Source organism: Bufo bufo, chromosome 3, assembly GCF_905171765.1.
Source record: "Bufo bufo chromosome 3, aBufBuf1.1, whole genome shotgun sequence".
Taxonomy (NCBI): Eukaryota; Metazoa; Chordata; class Amphibia; order Anura; family Bufonidae; genus Bufo; species Bufo bufo.
The window spans coordinates 553,495,141-553,515,717 of NC_053391.1; the positions used below are offsets into that span (position 1 = coordinate 553,495,141).

The 20,577-nt window shown below is 47.7% G+C and overlaps 1 protein-coding gene across 1 annotated transcript in view; it reads left to right on the forward strand.

The window, feature by feature from the left end:
* Positions 1 to 15,681: 15,681 nt before the first annotated feature.
* ITM2B (integral membrane protein 2B) overlaps positions 15,682 to 20,577 on the forward strand; it is a 58,710-nt gene continuing 53,814 nt past the window's right edge. The window contains exon 1 of the mRNA XM_040425457.1: positions 15,682 to 15,909. Within this exon, the coding sequence (XP_040281391.1) occupies positions 15,817 to 15,909 (93 nt within the window). The 5' untranslated portion in view covers positions 15,682 to 15,816. The remainder of the gene's footprint in view (positions 15,910 to 20,577) is intronic.

Here is a 20,577-nt window from a genome sequence, read left to right on the forward strand (position 1 = left end):
TAACCAATGCATCCTGTTTCTGCTTAAATTATTGCTGGTCAGGTGTGTGTCATGCAAAACAAGATTTAAGGACTGTATAACTGTCTGTCTACACCAAATGAATTACTGCATCCACCTGTAGAAAGTATAGCATATCGCTGTTAATAATAGATTCAGAGTAGGGAACAGGTGTATGATGTTAGGATCCCTAACTCTCCGTATAATAGATTGAGAGAGCCGCCTGGGAATCCACCACTGAACCTGATCTAATACCCTCACTCTCGTTCTGGGTCTCGTGTACTGGTTAATGCAAAACGCTTCCGCAGTTGAGATCCTCGCAAACCAGCTCGGTGCATTACATATTAGTGGAACCCTAATGGATCCAGCGGAGTTAGCAAGACACATGGTCACCCTCTCACAGAGGGTTGAGAACCTCTCAGAGGATGTTCAGAACCTGCAACTCGAGAACCAGACATTGCGAGACCTTGTCGCACAGAACACAAACCCCCCAAGGGAGGGGCCCGAGCCAAAGGTCAGTCCGCCGGAACTATTCTCAGGGGATCGTAAACAGTTCCGAGATTTCATTAACGCTTCCAAATTAATGTTTGAGCTTCGTCCTAGGACTTACCCTACAGACCGGATAAAAGTCCTCACAATGATCTCCTTCCTTAGGGGGGAGCCCAGAGCGTGGGCAAATACCTACTTGGAGAGGGAGGACCCCGTCTTAGACAACTACCACCAATTTCTTACAATCATGGCCCTCTTGTATGAAGACCACAGCAAGCAGCTGACGGCGGAATGTGCCATCAGGAGCATAAAACAAGGCAGACGGCCTGTTGAGGACTTTATTGCTGAATATACGCGGTGGGCTCGGGAGACTGAGTGGAACGATCTCAGTCTCAGAAACCAGTTTCGTCTCGGCCTTTCCGAAGCACTGAAGGACGAATTGGCAAGAGGAGACATGCCCCTCACTCTCGATGATCTAATGCAACGTGTCACCATCCTCGACAGGCGTCTACGTGAACGCAGAGTAGAGCGGTGCTATGGATATGTACCTCCCAGTAGACAAACCCAGATGCACCCCCCTGAAGAAAACATGGAGATAGGTGCCCTCAGGGGCCCTCTAACAGAGAGAGAGAAAACCAGAAGACGCAACCTGAATCTCTGCCTATATTGCTCTTCCGAAGGCCATGGGGTAGAAGATTGCCCGGTAATACGGAAGAAGTCCGAAGGTAAGAGATACTCTCTATGTAAAATCGTAGATCCCCAGATCAGAACCCTGGGTTACTTATACACCTCTCTTACTCTACAGTGGGACCAAAATCGACTTACCGTTGACGCAATGGTGGATACAGGATCCTGCGGGAATTTTATCGATACGCTGTTGATTAAGCGAAATAAAATTCCAATGATCAAAAAGAATTCCCCGATGTCCGTGAGTTTTATTGACGGCACTACTTCGGCCTCAGGCCCAGTTCAAAACCAAACCCTACCTATAATGGTGACGTGTGAAAACAACCACACCGAATTCATGTCCTTTGATATTATACCCTCCCCTTTATTTCCTATCATACTAGGACTACCATGGTTAAAACTACATAGACCAACACTACTATGGGACCAAGGGAGGGTAGGGTTAGATTCGGGGTATTGCCAGGAGACCTGCTATCCTACAAACTCCATACTACTGGTTGGGGGCACCCAGGTACCAGACCATTACCAGGACTTCGCCGACGTGTTCAGCTCAAAGAATGCGGAGATGCTTCCGCCTCACAGGATATAAGATTGTCCCATAGACCTACTTCCAGGAAGTGAAATACCCACGGGGAGGATCTACCCATTGGCGAAACCTGAGCTAGACCATCTCAAACAGTATCTAGAGGAAAACCTGAAAAAGGGGTTCATTAGGCCCTCTACTTCACCCGCAGGATCGGGAATGTTCTTTGTTCGGAACAAGGATTCCAGCCTCCGTCCTATCATCGACTATAGAGCCCTAAATAAAGTGACGGTAAAGAACAGGTACCCACTGCCTCTCATTAACGAACTGATTGAACGCCTCAGCACTGCCACTGTCTATACCAAACTGGACCTTAGAGGAGCTTATAACTTGATAAGGATCAGAAAAGGAGACGAGTGGAAGACCGCCTTTCGCACCCGCTATGGACTCTTTGAGTACCAAGTGATGCTGTTCGGACTGTGCAATGCACCTGCAACATTCCAAAATTTCATAAATGACATTTTTCGAGATCTACTGGATGTTTGTGTCATTGTCTATCTGGATGACATATTGGTATATTCAGACAACATCCAAGACCATAGAAGACATGTGCGTTGGGTACTAGCACGTTTGAGAGCCCATTGCCTGTACGCAAAATTGGAGAAATGCGTATTTGAAACGACCACCTTACCGTTCTTGGGTTACATCATCTCCCCCGAAGGGATTCAGATGGACCAGACAAAGATTGAATGTATACAAAATTGGGCCACTCCAAAGTCCAGGAAGGCACTTCAAAGGTTTTTGGGGTTCGCTAATTTTTATAGGAAATTCATCAAGAATTATTCTGCGACTACAAAACCGCTTACCAGACTTACAAGCATCAACACGAGGTTCATATGGAATGGAGAAGCTCAGGAAGCATTCCAACTACTGAAGGTCAGGTTCACATCCGCTCCCATTCTCACCATACCTGACCCTAACAACTTGTACGTCCTCGAAGTGGATGCATCCCAAAATGCTGTAGGAGCTGTCTTATCTCAACGCTCATCATTAATGACACCCCTACACCCGGTGGGGTTTTTCTCCCGGACACTCAATCCGGCTGAGGTCAACTACCCTATAGGGGAAAAGGAACTTCTGGCAATAAAAAACGCGTTGGAAAATTGGAGACATATATTGGAAGGCTCGAAACACCCAATCACTATATACTCAGACCACCGCAACCTCCAATATCTAAAGACCGGTAAGACATTATCCTCTCGCCAAGTAAGGTGGAGTTTTTTCTTCGACCGGTTCGATTTTCAAATCACATACAGACCGGGTTCAAAAAACGGAAAAGCAGACGCGCTATCTCGTTTGAATGAACCCCATCCAGGGGCAGAATTCCCTTCATGGGTCATTCCACCCGAAAAAATTATCGCTACTGTAGCTCTACGACAAAGACTCAAGGACAACTTAAACCTAAATGAAAAGGATCGACCTCCAGGACTCCGTAAGGATGATGAAGGGTTCTATTATAAGGAGAATCATCTATACATACCACCAAACCTTACAACACAAGTAATTCAACTATGCCATGATACTCCCATGTCGGGTCATCCGGGCACCTCCAAAACCGTTGATTTAGTCCGCAGATATTACTGGTGGCCCAACATGATACAGGAAATTGAGGAGTACGTCGCCTCATGCGAGATTTGTGCCACCTGCAAACATGACCGTAAGCGACCTTACGGCCTACTAATGAACCTCCCGATACCCTCCAGACCCTGGGAGTGGGTATCAATGGATTTTATAGTTGATCTTCCCCCCTCACATGGTCACAATACAGTACTTGTTGTTGTTGATCTACTAACAAAAATGGCACATTTCGTGGCCCTGGAAAAGTTACCATCCTCAAAGGAGACTGCTGAGGTTTTTGTGACAAACATCGTCCGTCTACATGGAGTGCCTACTAAACTGATATCGGACAGGGGCTCACAATTTATCTCCAAGTTCTGGAAGGCTCTATGTGGGAAACTCCAGATAGACCATCGGATGTCCAGTGCATACCACCCGCAGACAAACGGACAAACCGAGAGAGTAAACCAATGCCTCGAGCAGTACCTCCGCTGTCACTGCTCTTATCTCCAGGACGACTGGGAGCGCCTGCTTCCTCTCGCGGAATTCTCCTATAACAATTCCAAAAGTGCCTCCACTCTTCACTCTCCATTCTTTTCGAACTACGGGTTCCACCCTTCTCCTCTCACTCCGATGAGTATCCCTACTAACGTGCCAGCTACTGAAGATTACATCTCCACATTGCAGAAGACCCTCAAGGAGCTTAAAGAAAACCTTATCCGAGCTAGAGAGCGACAAAAATTTTATTATGATCGACGCAGAAGGCCGAATCCCCCATATCAAGCGGGGGACTCTGTCTGGCTGTCCACCAAAAACCTCCGCTTGGGTACTCCCTCTAAAAAATTGGGGAAACAGTTCCTGGGACCATTCCGTATCGAGAAGGTCGTCAACCCCAACACGATGAAGCTCATCCTACCTCCTCAATTTCAGGTACACCCCACTTTTCATGTATCCCTGCTGAAGCCTTTTCGTCCTAACCCTTTCCCAGGCAGGAACCCTGCTCCGTCACCTCCGGTCATCCTCCAAGGTGAGGAAGAGTTCGAGGTTGAGGAGCTGTTGGATTCAAGAAGGAGGGGGGGGATACTCCAGTACCTCATACGATGGAAGGGTTACGGTCTCCAAGATGATTCCTGGGAGGAGGCCGATGTTGTCCACGCTCCAAAACTGCAAAGGGTGTTCCACCGCAGGTTCCCCGACCGGCCCTCCCCTTCTGGGGTACCCCGGAGGGGTTCCCTTAGGAGGGGGGTGCTGTAAGGGATCGGCTGGTTGCGTTCCATCTGGAACGCAGCGCCAGCTCCGAACATCACACAGCGGCGTTTGCGTTCCAGGCTGGAACGCAACGTGCGCGATGACGTCAGGGGCTCCTCCCACAAAGCAGAGCAACCCGATATAAGCTCCGAGGGAGCTATGCACGGCGTTCCACTAATTTGGAGTGTACGCCGTGTATGCTCCTACGGAAGCCTTTCTTCCATAGGCATTGGATCCAAACCACAAACTCCTGGAAACCGTATTGCTGACACCACTAACCTCGCTGGCAATCCGGGACATTTCTCAACAACCCACCTAATCGCAAGTATCAGTCATTTCAGTGACTGAATGAAATCTGGACTGTCATTACCTTTTAAATGAGCAATAATAGCCAATGCATCCTGTTTCTGCTTAAATTATTGCTGGTCAGGTGTGTGTCATGCAAAACAAGATTTAAGGACTGTATAACTGTCTGTCTACACCAAATGAATTACTGCATCCACCTGTAGAAAGTATAGCATATCGCTGTTAATAATAGATTCAGAGTAGGGAACAGGTGTATGATGTTAGGATCCCTAACTCTCCGTATAATAGATTGAGAGAGCCGCCTGGGAATCCACCACTGAACCTGATCTAATACCCTCACTCTCGTTCTGGGTCTCGTGTACTGGTTAATGCAAAACGCTTCCGCAGTTGAGATCCTCGCAAACCAGCTCGGTGCATTACAACCACCAATAAGAGGAGTAGCATCAATAGCCATGACATGAATAGGAGTTGGTAAGGCAAACATAGGAATACCCAATCTTACAGCATACTCTGAGTCAATAAAGCTAGTCGCTGAGCCAGAATCAATAAAGGCCTTACCCGGCCATTTATCTACTCCCAGAGAAATCGTAATGGGTACCGAAAGCTTACATTTAGAAAATTCAGGGTGTACCTGGTCTTTAGGTTGCCTTGCCTTAGGAGACTTGACAGAGAGGACCTTCTTAGGACACTAGTTGATCCAATGGTCAGGATCTCCACAGTAAAAGCATTCTCCACGTCTGCGGCGAAGATTCCCTCTGGTCATGCCAACCTGCATGGGTTCCTCGGTGGAGACCTCAGCATTGTCTCTGGGATAGGCCTCTGGCTGGACCACCATCTGGGAAGAGAACTGTTGTTCCTGTTGTCTCTCTCTAACCCGTCGGTCAAGTCAGACAACAAGGGTCATCATCTCCTCTAAGGTCTCTGGAAGTTGATAACTGACCAGAAGATCCTTTAATTTATCAGACAGACCTGACCTGAACTGACTCTTCAGGGCTGGTTCGTTCCATCCTGAGGGGACACACCACCTTCTGAATTGGCTGCAATAATCCTCCGCTGGTAGATTGCCCTGAACCAGTGCCTTTAGAGCCGTCTCGGCTACTAGAGCCCTGTCTGGTTCATCATAGAGGGTACCCAGGGCCTGAAAGAACCCCTCCACAGAAGATAAACAACTGGCGCCAGCAGGTAAAGAGAACGCCCAGTCCTGGGGATCACCCTGTAATCGGGAAATGATAATGCCCACGCGTTGACTCTCGGGGCCAGAGGACACGGGGCGCAAACGGAATTACAGTTTGCAATTCTCCTTAAAAGAGAGAAACTTCTTCCGGTCTCCAGAAAAGGGTTCTGGGAGCTTAATCTGGGGCTCAAAATGCGGACTGGAGGCCTGAGGAGTGGAAGAACCTTGCCCTAACTCAAAAGAACTGAGTTTTTCCCCTAACTCCTGCACCATCTGAGTCAGATTAGAGACATGGTCAGTCAGGGTCACCAGAGGATTCATTATACAGTGGTTATTGGGCCTGTTAATCTGTAACGGTCGCGTACACACACACACAGGGGGGAGGGAAGTGACCACTGCGCTCCAACCTTACCCCTGGCCCTGCCTACTTGCCTCGCGAGTCCTAATGACAGGGGACAACTGGACGGCAATCCCTAACTTGGAATAAGTGCAGGGATGACAGATAGACAAACAACAGGACGTGAACGGACCGAGTCAATAACAGGAAAGCTACAAAGTACAAATGGAGCAAGCAGAGAATTGTCAGGAGAAGCCGGGGTCATAAATACCAGGAGAGAAGTGAAGTACCAAAGGAGTCAGCAGAGGATCGTCAGGAGGAGGCCGGGGTCAGAATACCAGGAGAGCAGCAAAGTACACAAGGAGCAGGCAGAGGATCGTCAGGAATTCAGCAGGAGGTAAGTACGTCAGGAAAGACCAAATCAAAGGTGGAACCTAAATTAACAGGCAACCTGTGGCCAGCAGGCTGCCTGTATTTATAGTGGGGAGTGAGGGTCATGTGACGTGGCCAGCGTCACATGACCGACAGACCAACCAGTCGAGCACCGAGTGATCAGCTCAGCGATCAAGGCAGACTTAGGAGCAGGGAGCCACCCAGCTAGTAAAGCCGCCCTGGGAACGAGGTAAAACACAGATCCTCGTTCCCGAAGATAAGCAGCAGGTCTGCGGCTAATGGGGGACCGAGTGTACCTTCGGAACCCCGTTACATGAGCAACTGAAAAAAATTTATTTCAACAATCTTAAACAAAAGGCTGAACACTTTGCAATAAAAACTAATGAGTTAATGGATGTTCTCAACTCCTTGGAAGTCGAAACTTTGCTTCCAGTTCGAAGAGTGGAACGAAAAAAGCGCATGGATGGAGAATATTCACATGATGAACATGAACATCATTTTTGCTATTATAATTAAATTATGTGAAACCACATTGTATCATATTTGTCTTGCTTCATAACATAAAAATCCGTTATAAAACAAGGAAAAGGTGGGCGTGGACGGTGAGCTGATTGGGTGGTGCAATGGGCCACTTGACTGGATTTGCCCCCCCAGGACTAAGGCTGCCAGCCCTCCCCTGCCTGGTGGTGTGGTTAGGTACCCTTGCAGATTGTCTAGCACGCAGACCATGCTGATGTAAACGGTTTTGAAATGGTCTGACATGACACTTGGGTGCTCTCACCTCTCTTAAAAATGCCTGAAGTTGTGTGGCATTCATGATCTGATTCTGCAGGGCATTGTTCACTGTAACGGACCGTTCAGCACACAACTCCGTTCAGACGATATTCCCCGTTCTAGTGCACAGGCAGCTACTGCAAGCACCAGTCTGCCGAACTGCAAACTACACGAACACTGGAAACCGCGGAACAGAAAAAGCATACAATCGGCTTACACTCCTGGCAATCAGCATACAATCCAATTCCCCCAAGAACGAGACGACACTTCGCTTGAGGGTTAAGCAGAACTCTTTAATAATGGGTTATTTTTCAGCCTTTTATGCAGGTCTCCTAGCAAGAGACACTCCCCCTGGGGCCCTTGTAAAAGACTGTGACAGTTTATATTTTAGCCAATCACATGCATTTACAGTATTGAAACACAAAACACAAAATCCCCTTCCCTCTGTCTGTAACGCAATCAACAAAATACAATGAGCATTGTCTGTGACGCAATTAACTAACACACTGGCATTGTCTGAGACGCAATCAACAAAATACAATTACCAAACGTAATGGGCTAACTTAATCACTACCAGACAGAAAACACACATTTTTCCCCCAAACAGAACACACCCCAAAACCCCACATATCCCCATAATGTATACATCCATGGATAGCTCTGATCTGGGTGAACAACATATCCAAAAATCACCCAGATCCGAGCAGGGGTTCCCGAATTCCATGGAAGTCACATTTGGCTGGACGCAAGCATGGCTTTCCTGCCCAAAACAGTTCCACAGATTTAAGCTGTGCGGCTGGTCTGTCTTCTCCTTCAAAGTTAGTATGGGCCATAATCCTGGGGCAGGAGGCGGGCAAACAGCGCCCTCCAAAACACCGTGGCGAAGTGGCTTTCGTCACATATCTTCCCATTCGGGGGGAAACTAATCAGGTAGCTGACCTTCTGTCGGTCAGTGCCTGAGTTAGTCGGGTCACCCACCCACAGTAAATTATAATCAACAAGGCAGCCCCCCCACAATAATATAGAATCCGCAGTGCAGACCCCCCCAGCACTTGGTTACTGCACCCGGGCAATTTTGTAGCTTGTTTTGGTCCCATGGCTTCACCATGGCTGTGTTGGGCACTGGTCTCTTGGCTTTGTGGGTCGCTGAGTGAGCAGAGACTGACTGTACTCTGCCCTGGTGCCAGCGCTTCAGCTGGGGGGACCTACAGATGGACAAGCCTGGGACAAGGGTACAAAGGAGGGCAGAGGCTAACTGTGCTAACAGCTCTTCTGCTGGGAGGGGGTCAGAGGAAGCTAACGGCTCCTCTACTGACCTCAGTACCTCGGTAGGGGTTAGCTGTGGAGGGTAGGGATCGCTTACCTCCTCCTCCTGGTACTCACACTGCCGCTGGAGATCTGGGCCGACTGCCCAGCATCCCTGTAGGGCCGGTAGAGAGACTTCGGTCCCATCTCCCCCTGCCTGCTGGGAGGTCCGCGACCTCAGGTACTTCTGGTTCCTGTTGGGGGAGAGGACCGACTGTCTCTTCTCCCATGAATACACACTGGCGCTGGAGAGAAAGGACGGCACCTTCAGCTCCCTGTAACTCACACTGCCGCTGGGGAGCGAGGACGGTACCTTCAGCTCCATGGGACTCACTTGGCTGCTGGGGAGAGAGACCAACTATCTCTGCTCCCTGCAGGACACACTGACGCTGGGGAAGAAGGACAGCACCTTCAGCTCCCTGGGACTCACTTGGCTGCTGTGGAGAGGAACCAACTGTCTCCTCTCCTAAGGGTACACACTGCCGCTGGAGAGAGAGACCGGTTGTCTCTGCTCCCAATACAATACTCGGCTGTTGGGGAGGAAGGACGGCACCTTCATCTCCCTGTAACTCACACTGCCGCTGGGGGGCAAGGACGGCACCTTCAGCTCCCGGGAACTTGCTCGGCTGCTGGGGTATCTCCCCCCTGTCTACCGCTGCCATGGCCTGCAGGTACTCTCTGGCAGCTACTGCAAGCACCAGTCTGCCGAACTGCAAACTACATGAACACTGGAAACCGCGGAACAGGAAAAGCATACAATCGGCTTACACTCCTGGCAATCAGCATACAATCCAATTCCCCCAAGAACGAGACGACACTTCGCTTGAGGGTTAAGCAGAACTCTTTAATGGGTTATTTTTCAGCCTTTTATGCAGGTCTCCTAGCAAGGGACACTCCCCCTGGGGCCCTTGTACTTTCACACTCGCGTTTTGGCTTTCCGTTTGTGAGATCCATCATGGGCTCTCATAATTGGTCCAAAACGGATCAGTTTTGCCCTAATGCATTCTGAATGGAAAAGGATCCGCTCAGAATGCATCAGTTTGCCTCCGATCAGTCTCCATTCCGCTTTGGAGACGGACACCAAAACACTGCATGCAGCGGTTTGCTGCCGCTTGACAAAACTGAGCCAAACGTCCTGGCACACAATGTAAGTCAAAGGAGACGGATCCGTTTTCTCGGACACAATCTGGCACAATAGAAAACGGATCTGTCTCCCATTGACTTTCAATGGAGTTCATGACGGATCCGTCTTGGCTATGCTACAGATAATACAAACGGAGTCGTTCATGACGGATGCTTGTGGTTGTATTATTGTAACGGATCAGTTTTTGAAGATCCATGACGGATCCACCCAAAACGCGAGTGTGAAAGTAGCCTTAGCTGTTGTCTTGGTCTCATAATGTCAAAATGTGAACAGCATGGTAAGGAGGGCTTTTTAAATACCAATTTTTATTGAAACAGGAAATTTATTGGGCGATTCATGGATCAAACACCTGTTGTGAATTTTGTCAATAAGCTCCTTGTTAGAGAACAGCAAGTTGTGCAAAAAGCAGAAGCAGACTTTAGACCAGATAAGTCAAACCTGGCCCCTTACATGATCATGGCGGCAAAACTTCTCATTCCGCTGAAGTGGAGAGATGTTGACCCCCCGACTATCTCAATGTGGTACGATAAGATGTCAAACTTATGTCGTATGGGAGAGCTAACTAGCTGGGTGAACAAGAAAAGCTTTCCTGAACATATGGCAGCCGTGGTTAACACATGTGAAGGAAAAAATGGAATTAGACACAAAGAAATGAGTCTTGACAAGACCAAGGGATGTCAAACAATTGTGAGGCTCTATAATGATTTCAAGTGATTTTTAATACACTCGAGGTTCTTGGTCGAGACACCCCTTCCCCCACCCCCGACTCCGTTCCCTTCTCACCTCCCCTAGAATCCCTCCCCCTTATACCTCTTCTCTTTTGATGTTTTCTTGATTAACATGTGTACTTAAATTGACACGCTTCTAGAGGTAACCAGTGGATTGCTAATTGTATAGTGCTACATGTTCCATGTTTCCTGTGTTGTCAGGCGGATAGGCCTCTGAAGATTTTCTACTATGTAAATGATTCTAAGTGGAACCTGATTGATTGTTATGGGCTTGTACACTGATTTGTGACTCGCCGACACCTCTTGCGACCTTTGTAAAATGTATATATATACTTATTTGTCATGTCTATAAAATCAATAAAAGGAGAATTGATAAAAAAAAAATGTTGTGCAAAAAGTGCTGAAACATTGAACAGATGTACATGTGCATCCAAAAGTTCACGAGAAGGTCACATTAAGTTCTCCTGTAAAGATTGGAGCGCATTTTAAGTTCATCCTGAAATTTCACCCATGAGCCAAATATCCCTAACTTTTTGTGAGTTGTGGAGTCAATGGGGCCTGGTGGTGCTCCGACTCCTTCTGGCAATGCCGGAAACGATAAACTCCGGCAGGCTGTTCCTTTACCGGACATCCTGCCTGATTATTTTAGCGCTAGTGTGAAACTAGCCTATACATATTGTGAAGGGTAATAAAGGGGGAATAACTACTGTAACATAGAAACATAGAATGTGTCGGCAGATAAGAACCATTTGGCCCATCTACAGTCGTGGCCAAAGGTTTTGAGAATTACATAAATATTGGAAATTGTAAAAGTTGCTGCTTAAGTTTTTATAATAGCAATTTGCATATACTCCAGAATGTTATGAAGAGTGATCAGATGAATTGCATAGTCCTTCTTTGCCATGAAAATTAACTTAATCCCCAAAAAACCTTTCCACTGCATTTCATTGCTGTCATTAAAGGACCTGCTGAGATCATTTCAGTAATCGTCTTGTTAACTCAGGTGAGAATGCTGACGAGCACAAGGCTGGAGATCATTATGTCAGGCTGATTAGGTTAAAATGGCAGACTTGACATGTTAAAAGGAGGGTGATGCTTGAAATCATTGTTCTTCCATTGTTAACCATGGTCACCTGCAAAGAAACGCGTGCAGCCATCATTGCGTTGCATAAAAATGGCTTCACAGGCAAGGATATTGTGGCTACTAAGATTGCCCCTCAATCAACAATTTATAGGATCATCAAGAACTTCAAGGAAAGAGGTTCAATTCTTGTTAAGAAGGCTTCAAGGAGTCCAAGAAAGTCCAGCAAGCGCCAGGATAGTCTCCTAAAGAGGATTCAGCTGCGGGATCTGAGTGCCACCAGTGCAGAGCTTGCTCAGGAATGGCAGCAGGCAGGTGTGAGCGCATCTGCACGCACAATGAGGCGAAGACTTTTGGAAGATGGCCTGGTGCCAAGAAGGGCTGCAAAGAAGCCACTTCTCTCCAAAAAAAAACATCAGGGACAGATTGATCTTCTGCAGAAAGTATGGTGAATGGACTGCTGAGGACTGGGGCAAAGTCATATTCTCCGATGAAGCCTCTTTCCGATTGTTTGGGGCATCTGGAAAAAGGCTTGTCCGGACAAGAAAAGGTGAGCGCTGCCATCAGTCCTGTGTCATGCCAACAGTAAAGCATCCTGAGACCATTCATGTGTGGGGTTGCTTCTCATCCAAGGGAGTGGGCTCACCCAAAAACACAGCCATGAATAAAGAATGGTACCAAAACACCCTCCAAACGCAACTTCTTCCAACAATCCAACAACAATATGGTGAAGAACAATGCATTTTCCAGCACGATGGAGCACCGTGCCATAAGGCAAAAGTGATAACTAAGTGGCTCGGGGACCAAAAGGTTGACATTTTGGGTCCATGGCCTGGAAACTCCCCAGATCTTAATCCCATTGAAGGATGGCCTTATGCCTATCCCATGCATGCTTAAACTCCTTCACTGTATTTGCAGCTACCACTTCTGCAGGAAGGCTATTCCATGCATCCACTACTCTCTCAGTAAAGTAATACTTCCTGATATTACTTTTAAACCTTTGCCCCTCTAATTTAAAACTATGTCCTCTTGTAGCAGATTTTCTTCTTTTAAATATTCTCTCCTCTTTTACCTTGTTGATTCCCTTTATGTATTTAAAAGTTTCTATCATATCCCCTCTGTCTCGTCTTTCTTCCAAGCTATACATGTTAAGGTCCTTTAATCTTTCCTGGTAAGTTTTATCCTGCAATCCATGTACTAGTTTAGTAGCTCTTCTCTGAACTCTCTTCAAAGTATCAATATCCTTCTGGAGATATGGTCTCCAGTACTGCGCACAATACTCCAAATGAGGTCTCACTAGTGCTCTGTAGAGCGGCATGAGCACCTCCCTCTTTCTACTGGTAATGCCTCTCCCTTTACACCCAAGCATTCTGCTAGCATTTCCTGCTGCTCTATGACATTGTCTGCCTACCTTTAAGTCTTCTGAAATAATGACCCCTAAATCCCTTTCCTCAGATACTGAGGTTAGGACTGTATCACTGATTTTATATTCTGCCCTAGGGTTTTTACGCCCCAGGTGCATTATCTTGCACTTATCAAAATTACGTTTTAGTTGCCAGATTTTTGACCATTCCTCTAGTTTTCCTAAGGCAAATTTGGCGAGATAAATGGGAGACAAGGCGAGGGCGAGGGGGAATAAAGGTTCAATCCGGATGAGGTATGCTGCCGGTATCTTTCTCAATCCTAGGAGTTGCCAGTACTCCAGAGGAGTGATGTAGAATACTGTGAAAGGGTTGTGTACTAGCTTGTACACACTGATAACTTTTGGCGCAAAACCACACAATAGCCCCATATTGGAGGGATGCACCAAATGGAAAAGGATTTAGGAAAACTAGACAATAGCGAATGATGTCTTTTTAGAAATATTTATTTGTTCAGGTGACAACGCGTTTCAGAGTAACAATACTCCTTTATCAAGTCTTTGGGACCGGCTATACACAATTGGCAGGGCTGGTCCAATTACTGGTGTCGGGTCCTGTCTGTGTGTAGCGCAGGACCCGACACCAGTAATTGGACCAGCCCTGCCAATTGTGTATAGCCGGTCCCAAAGACTTGATAAAGGAGTATTGTTACTCCGAAACGCGTTGTCACCTGAACAAATAAATATTTCTAAAAAGACATAATTCGCTATTGTCTAGTTTTCCTAAATCCTTTTCCATTTGGTGTATCCCTCCAATATGTATTAGTATAGGCACTAATGGGGCATACAGAGCATAGAAAGCATAGTGTAAAGGGGGCACAAAAGAAGCTTTCTACAATTTGGGTGCACAAAGGGGGCTACTGTGAAGGAGACACTAAGGAAGCATAACTAGTGAGATGTGCCATTGGGGGCACACAGGCAGGTTATAGGTGTGCGCTCCTGTGGCACTGGGGTCACATTCAGGCAGGTTGCAGGTGTGGGTTCCTGCGGCACTGAGGGTATATTTAGGCAGGTTGTAGGTGTGTGCTTCTGTGGTACTGGGGACACATTTAGCCTGGTTATAGGTGTGCGCTCCTGTGGCACTGGGGGCACATTTAGGCAGGTTGCAGGTGCGGGGTCCTGTGGCACTGGGGGTATATTTAGGCAGGTTGCAGGTGCGCGCTCCTGTGGTACTGGGGATATATTTAGGCAGGTTATAGGTGCATGCTTCTGTGGCACTGGGGGTATATTTAGGCAGGTTATAAATGCATGCTCCTGTGGCACATTTAGGCAGGATATAGGTGTGTGTGCTCCTGTGGCACTGGGGCACATTTAGGCAGGTTATAGGTGCATGCTCCTGTGGCACAGGGGGTATAATTAGGCAGGTTATAGGTGCATGGGGTCTTGTGGCACTGGGTGCACATTTAGGCAGGTTATAGGTGCGGGGTCCTGCGGCACTAGGGGTATATTTAGGCAGGTTGTAGGTGTGTGCTTCTTTTGTACTGGGGACACATTTGGGTTGGTTATAGGTGTGCGCTCCTGTGGCACTGCGGGCACATTTAAGCAGGTTGCAGGTGTGCGCTCCTGTGGTACTGGGGCTATATTTAGGCAGGTTAGAAGTGAAGAGTCCTGTGGTACTGGGGGTATATATAGGCAGGTTGCAGGTGTGAGATTCCGTGGGAATGGGGGTAAATTTAGGCAGGTTATAGGTGCATGATTCTGTGGCACTGGCGGTATATTTAGGCAGGTTATAGGTGAGTGGGGTCTTTGGGCACATTTAGGAAGGTTATAGGTGTGCGGGGTCCTGTGGCACTGGGGGTATATTTAGGCAGGTTGCAGGTGCGCGCTCCTGTGGTACTGGGGGTATATTTAGGCAGGTTATAGGTGCGTGCTCCTGTGGCACATTTCGGCAGGTTATAGATGTGTGGGGTTCTGGGGCACATTTCGGCAGGTTATAGGTGTGCGCTTCTGTGGCACTGGGGGCACATTTCGGCAGGTTATAGGTGTGTGCTCCTGTGGCACTGGGGGTATATTTAGGCAGGTTATAGGTGTGCGTTCCTGTGGCACTGGGGGTATATTTAGGCAGGTTATAGGTGTGCGCTCCTGTGGCACTGGGGGAATATTTAGGCAGGTTATAGGTGTGCGCTCCTGTGCCACTGGGGGAATATTTAGGCAGGTTATAGGTGTGCGCTCCTGTGGCACTGGGGGAATATTTAGGCAGGTTATAGGTGTGCGCTCCTGCGGCACTGGGGGTATATTTAGGCAGGTTATAGGTGTGCACTCCTGTGGCACTGGGGGTATATTTAGGCAGGTTATAGGTGTGCACTCCTGTGGCACTGGGGGTATATTTAGGCAGGTTATAGATACTTAGGGTCTTGGGGCACTGGGCACATTAGGCAGGCCGCAGGTTATAGGTGTGCGCGCTCCTGAGGCACTGGCAGGCGCGCTCCCGGTATTATTGTTGTGGTGCGTCACTCCGGCCCGTCCTCCGCCGCTGCCTCCTCCTCCACTTCTCTCCGCGGAGACTCAGTCTTGTGCTCACAACAAAGAGAAAGCCCCGTCTGCCTTACCTGTTCCTGAACACCCGCAGCCGCCACTGCGGCCCTCAGACACCATGGTGAAATTAGCCTTTAATTCATCCCTGGCGCAGAAAGACGCCAAGAAGGAAGATGAGAACAGCGAGGTTCTGATCAACCCGGAGGGCAAGGTGAGCGGCAGCACCGGGACGCGGTCGGGGTAGTGTCCACCTGTCATGGCCGGTCACTGTGGGACACCTATGGCGGCTGCCCCCCGGCTCGTTGTGTACTCCGCTGCGCCGTCTTTCTCGCACCGCCATTGTATAGGTGTCCTCTGCACCTGGGCGCCACGTTTCATTACCTACACGGGGACATGACGCATCTAGACTGATGTGTGTGGAGGGGGCTGTATGTGGAGTCAGCGAGAGGGGAAGAAAATGGAGTCAGCCGCTTGTAACTATGAGCCGTGGGGAGATAAGCTCTGTAAAATGGCTGACAGGGAGCAGCAGCCAGAGCCAGGTCTGCATGTGTAATGCTTCCCTGACCTGCGGTGGTCTCTGGCTGTCCTGTCAGGGCTCCTCACACTGCAGATGACCTCCTTTTTAGGAAAGTGGGCATATGCTGAGTCCTGCATCAATATGGCTGCCTGTGTGGGTGACAGTTGTCAGCCTGTGCTCTGTCCTCTTCTTCAGGAACAACCTATGGCCGCCCGCTCTGTCGCATAATGTATAGCTTTCTGAGTAACCCTGTCCTAGCCTCCGTAGGGGAGAGCCATTCTGAGTGCCAGGCCCATATACATGGAGAGCCAGCTTCCCTGCGCGTGGCAGCTTCAATTCCTGTAGTGAGCTTTGCCCGGATCGCCGGCATTGTAATGATTTCTAAGGCTGTGTGTCTCTGCCTGACCTAATCTGTAATGATTTGTACTCACATAATGCCGTACTTACAGGTGAGATCAGGCAGAGACACACAGCATTATAAATCATTACAATGCCGGTGGTCCGGTCAGAGGAGCACAGTTCACTAGCGGAATTCACGCTCGTCTGAAATTGGCTTTATGCCAACATATTTCTGTCCAGGAAAGGGGTACCTACCAAGTATTACTGTTGAGGCTGCTTCCACAGGGCACTGTTCTATATCCGTATTAGTAAGCCGGGTATGAACAAGGTACAAACCTTTTACTTTTCTCATTTTTGGTTTTCACTTACAATTATGAGGTAAAATACTGACCATGTGATATTGGCCTTAGGGGGAGTTCACATCACACGTTTCTTTTCATTCTTCTGACCCTGTGAAAAATGGATCCTGTGCATCCGTTATACACATTTGGCATACATTTTAGCCATTTCCGTCACAGATCCGTTATTTGAAACGGAAAAAAAAAGTCCTGCAGACAAGACGTTTGTTTCTATTATAAATAATGGATCCGTGACGGAAAGGGCTCTAACGGAAACAAACGGACACTTTTTGGCCACCATTGAAATGAATAGCATTTGAGATTAATCCGTTCTTTTCCATTAACTTAAAAAAAAATATATCCTGAACAGTGTAAAGCAGCGCATGCTGAGAGGCCGCCGGGATAAAAGTATGACATGCCGCCGGGATAAAAGTATGACATGCCGCCGGAACTTCACCCCGCCTCCATTATAGTCAATGGGGCTGGAGCGGTAGTCCAGGGGCACACGTTCACTAGCGGCAGGACGGATCCGACAGGCTGTTCACCCGCCGTAAAATCCTGCTGGAGGTCCGTGCCGCTAGTGTGAAAATAGCCTAACAGAACACAAAACGTTGAAGTGGACTCCCCCCTTATTCAAGTTCCACTGAATATAGTGTATATCCTTGTGGGGAGGACCCAATCGGCGTAAGAAGTCTTATAGGCCATAAATGCTCCTCTGGAATTCTGGGAAGATTCATGCAAATGAGCGAGCCCTTAACATTAACAAGCTCTGCCTCTAATGCCACCAGATGTGAGGCAGCTATCCTATAAGTCAGGGATGCTCAACCTGCGGCCCTCCAGCTGTTGTAAAACAAAAACTCCCATCATACCCTGCTGTGGGCTGATAGCTGTACACTGTCCGGGCATGCTGGGGGTTGTAGTTTTGTAGCTGGAGGACCACAGGTTGGGCATCCCTGCTATAAGTCAATGTTCCACCTTTTGAAAGTCCTTGAGACATGACTTTGATATTAAATAAGCCAGCGTCTCATCTGCAGACAGCTGTTCCGGGGTGATTGCCCCTCATCAGTGCAGAGCAGACAGTACTGGGTGAGGGGCCTGTTCGGCTACTTTCACACTCACGTTTTGGGCGGTTCCGCTTTCTATTGTGCCAGAGAAAACTGGATCCGTCTCCATTGACTTACATTTTGTGCCAGGACGGATCAGTTTGGCTCAGTTTCGTCAAGCGGTCAACAAAACGCTGCAGGCAGTTTCCGCCTCCAGAGCGGAATGGAGATGGATCGGAGGCAAACTGATGCATTCTGAGCGGATTCTTTTCCATTCAGAATGCATTAGGGCAAACTGATCTGTTTTGGACCGCTTGTGAGAGCCCTGAACGGATCTCGCAAACAGAAAGCCAAAACGCGAGTGTAAAAGTAGCCTTAAAAAAAAAAAGTTGAACACTGACTTACTGTCAGTGTGAGGTCCCCTTCTAAACTCTGCTTTTCTGACAGGATCACACAGCATAATAATGCTGTGTGTGCACCTGCGAGACCTGGAATCTGTTGAATTACACTGACATAATTCTGTCAGTGTAAGGCTACATGCACACCACCGTATGTGTTTTGCAGTGTGCAAATTGCGGATCCGCCCCAAAAAAAGTATGACATCCTTTTTTTTTTTTTTTTTTGTGGATCCATTGTAACAATGCCTAAAACGGACTAGAATAGGACATGTTCTATTTTTTTGTTTGTTTGCGGGGCTACGGAACGGACATGCGGATAGCACACTGTGTGCTGTCCACGTTTTTTGCGGACCCATTGAAATGAATGGGTCCGAATCCTATCTGCAAAAAAAAATAAATGGAACGGAAACAAAATATGTTGGTGTGCATGAGGCCTTTTGCGGACCGCAAAACATATACGGTGGTATGCATGTAGCCTTATGCTGTGCAATCCGGTCACCCTTTTGTTCACTGCTATTGGAGTTCGGCTATTTCTGGCGGTCCTATAGTGGTGAATGTACAGGTGGTTGCGCTTGCGTGGTGTGCTCACCATTCACTGTTATGGGACTTCCGAAACAGCTGAGAGCGCTCGCTTGGAAACTTTTGGAACTCGCATAGTGATGAACAGAAAACATGCCGCGCATGCTCTTCTTAACTACGGGGCCTCTTCTGGAGATAGGTCAGGTCCCAGAGGTGGAACCTGCACCTATCTGACATTGATCGCATATCTTAGCGATCAATGTCTCAGATGGGCCACCCCTTTAAAGTCAACTAGTACACCAGAATGACATTTTTCTGTAGCGTGCCCCCATTTATAATCCTGCAGGATGGGTGATAAATGCCTGATCGGGGGTGGGCAGCTGGGGTCCCTCCTCGCTGCTCAACTGAAGTCTGTGATATTGGCTGAGGCATTCTGCAGTAGACGTCATCTTGCCAGCTCTGTATTAATGACCATGATTACCTGGTTTTTTGGGGGGTTAATCCTTAGGTTAGTTGCTTTTTTCCCCCTGAACATTATGTGCTTGTGTCCTGCATGAGATTTCAACCTCATAAATCAAAAAACAAGTAGTGCAAGTGGACACTTCAGAGTTAGTCATCAATTCCGGTGATTCCACTTGCCGTGTCTTGCAGACATACATGTGTGATGTGTCATTTTCGCTGCTGTATAGGCGCACATGTTCCTTGCGTGCTCCTTGATGTATGAGGACACATCGAAGCATTCGAGCGGAGTCTTTCTGGTTCACTTCCTCCATGTCTGGTTGTTGGCACAGGCTGGGATTCTCCATTGAGCCGGTTGTGTTCTGAAATTCCACGGCGTACTGGCATTCTTAAGACTGGCAATATTCCCATGTTGGCATGTTAACTATGTTATTGTTGAAGCCTGTCCCGTGAAGCAGACATGGTTGTAAGGCTTGCCTGAGCTGACAAAGTTAAAGGGAACCTGTCACTGGGATTTTGTGTATAGAGCTGAGGACATGGGTTGCTAGATGGCCGCTAGCACATCCGCAATACCCAGTCCCCATAGCTCTGTGTGCTTTTATTGTGTAAAAAAACAAAAAACTATTTTATGCATATGCAAATTAACCTGAGAGGAGTCCTGTCCCTGACTCATCTCACGTACAGGACTCAGGTTACTTTGCATATGTATCAAATTGGTTTTTTGACAAAAGCACACAGAGCTATGGGGACTGGGTATTGTAGATGTGCTAGCGGCCATCTAGCAACCCATGTCCTCAGCTCTATACCCAAAATCCAGGTGACAGGTTCCCTTTAAGGAAGCACTCAACCATTTGTAGTTGTGCTATGTAAATGTTAGGGTTGGTATTCTGCTTCCTGGTTGCTTTATTCAGGAGAACCTCATGATCGACAGTCAGTCTCAATAAAACGTAAAGGGGGTAATGTACAAATATACAGCCTTCTGCCTTTTTTATTTATTTTTTAGGCCTGCTTGGTTTGAAGCCAGTTTTTTTATTTTTTTTTAAATATGTCACAAAATGCATATGGAGTTTTCAGTCCAAAGTCTAACCCCATTTATTATAGAGGTTTACAACAGTCTGCATAGCACTAGGAGACTGGAGTACACTTGAGACTTTATAGGGTCACTTGCAAGTTTTTTTTTTTTTTTTGTCAGTCTGTGATAAACCTGGCTAAGAATCAAGCCCACACCCACAAAACTGTCTGACCCGTAGGTTCCATTTACAAGAC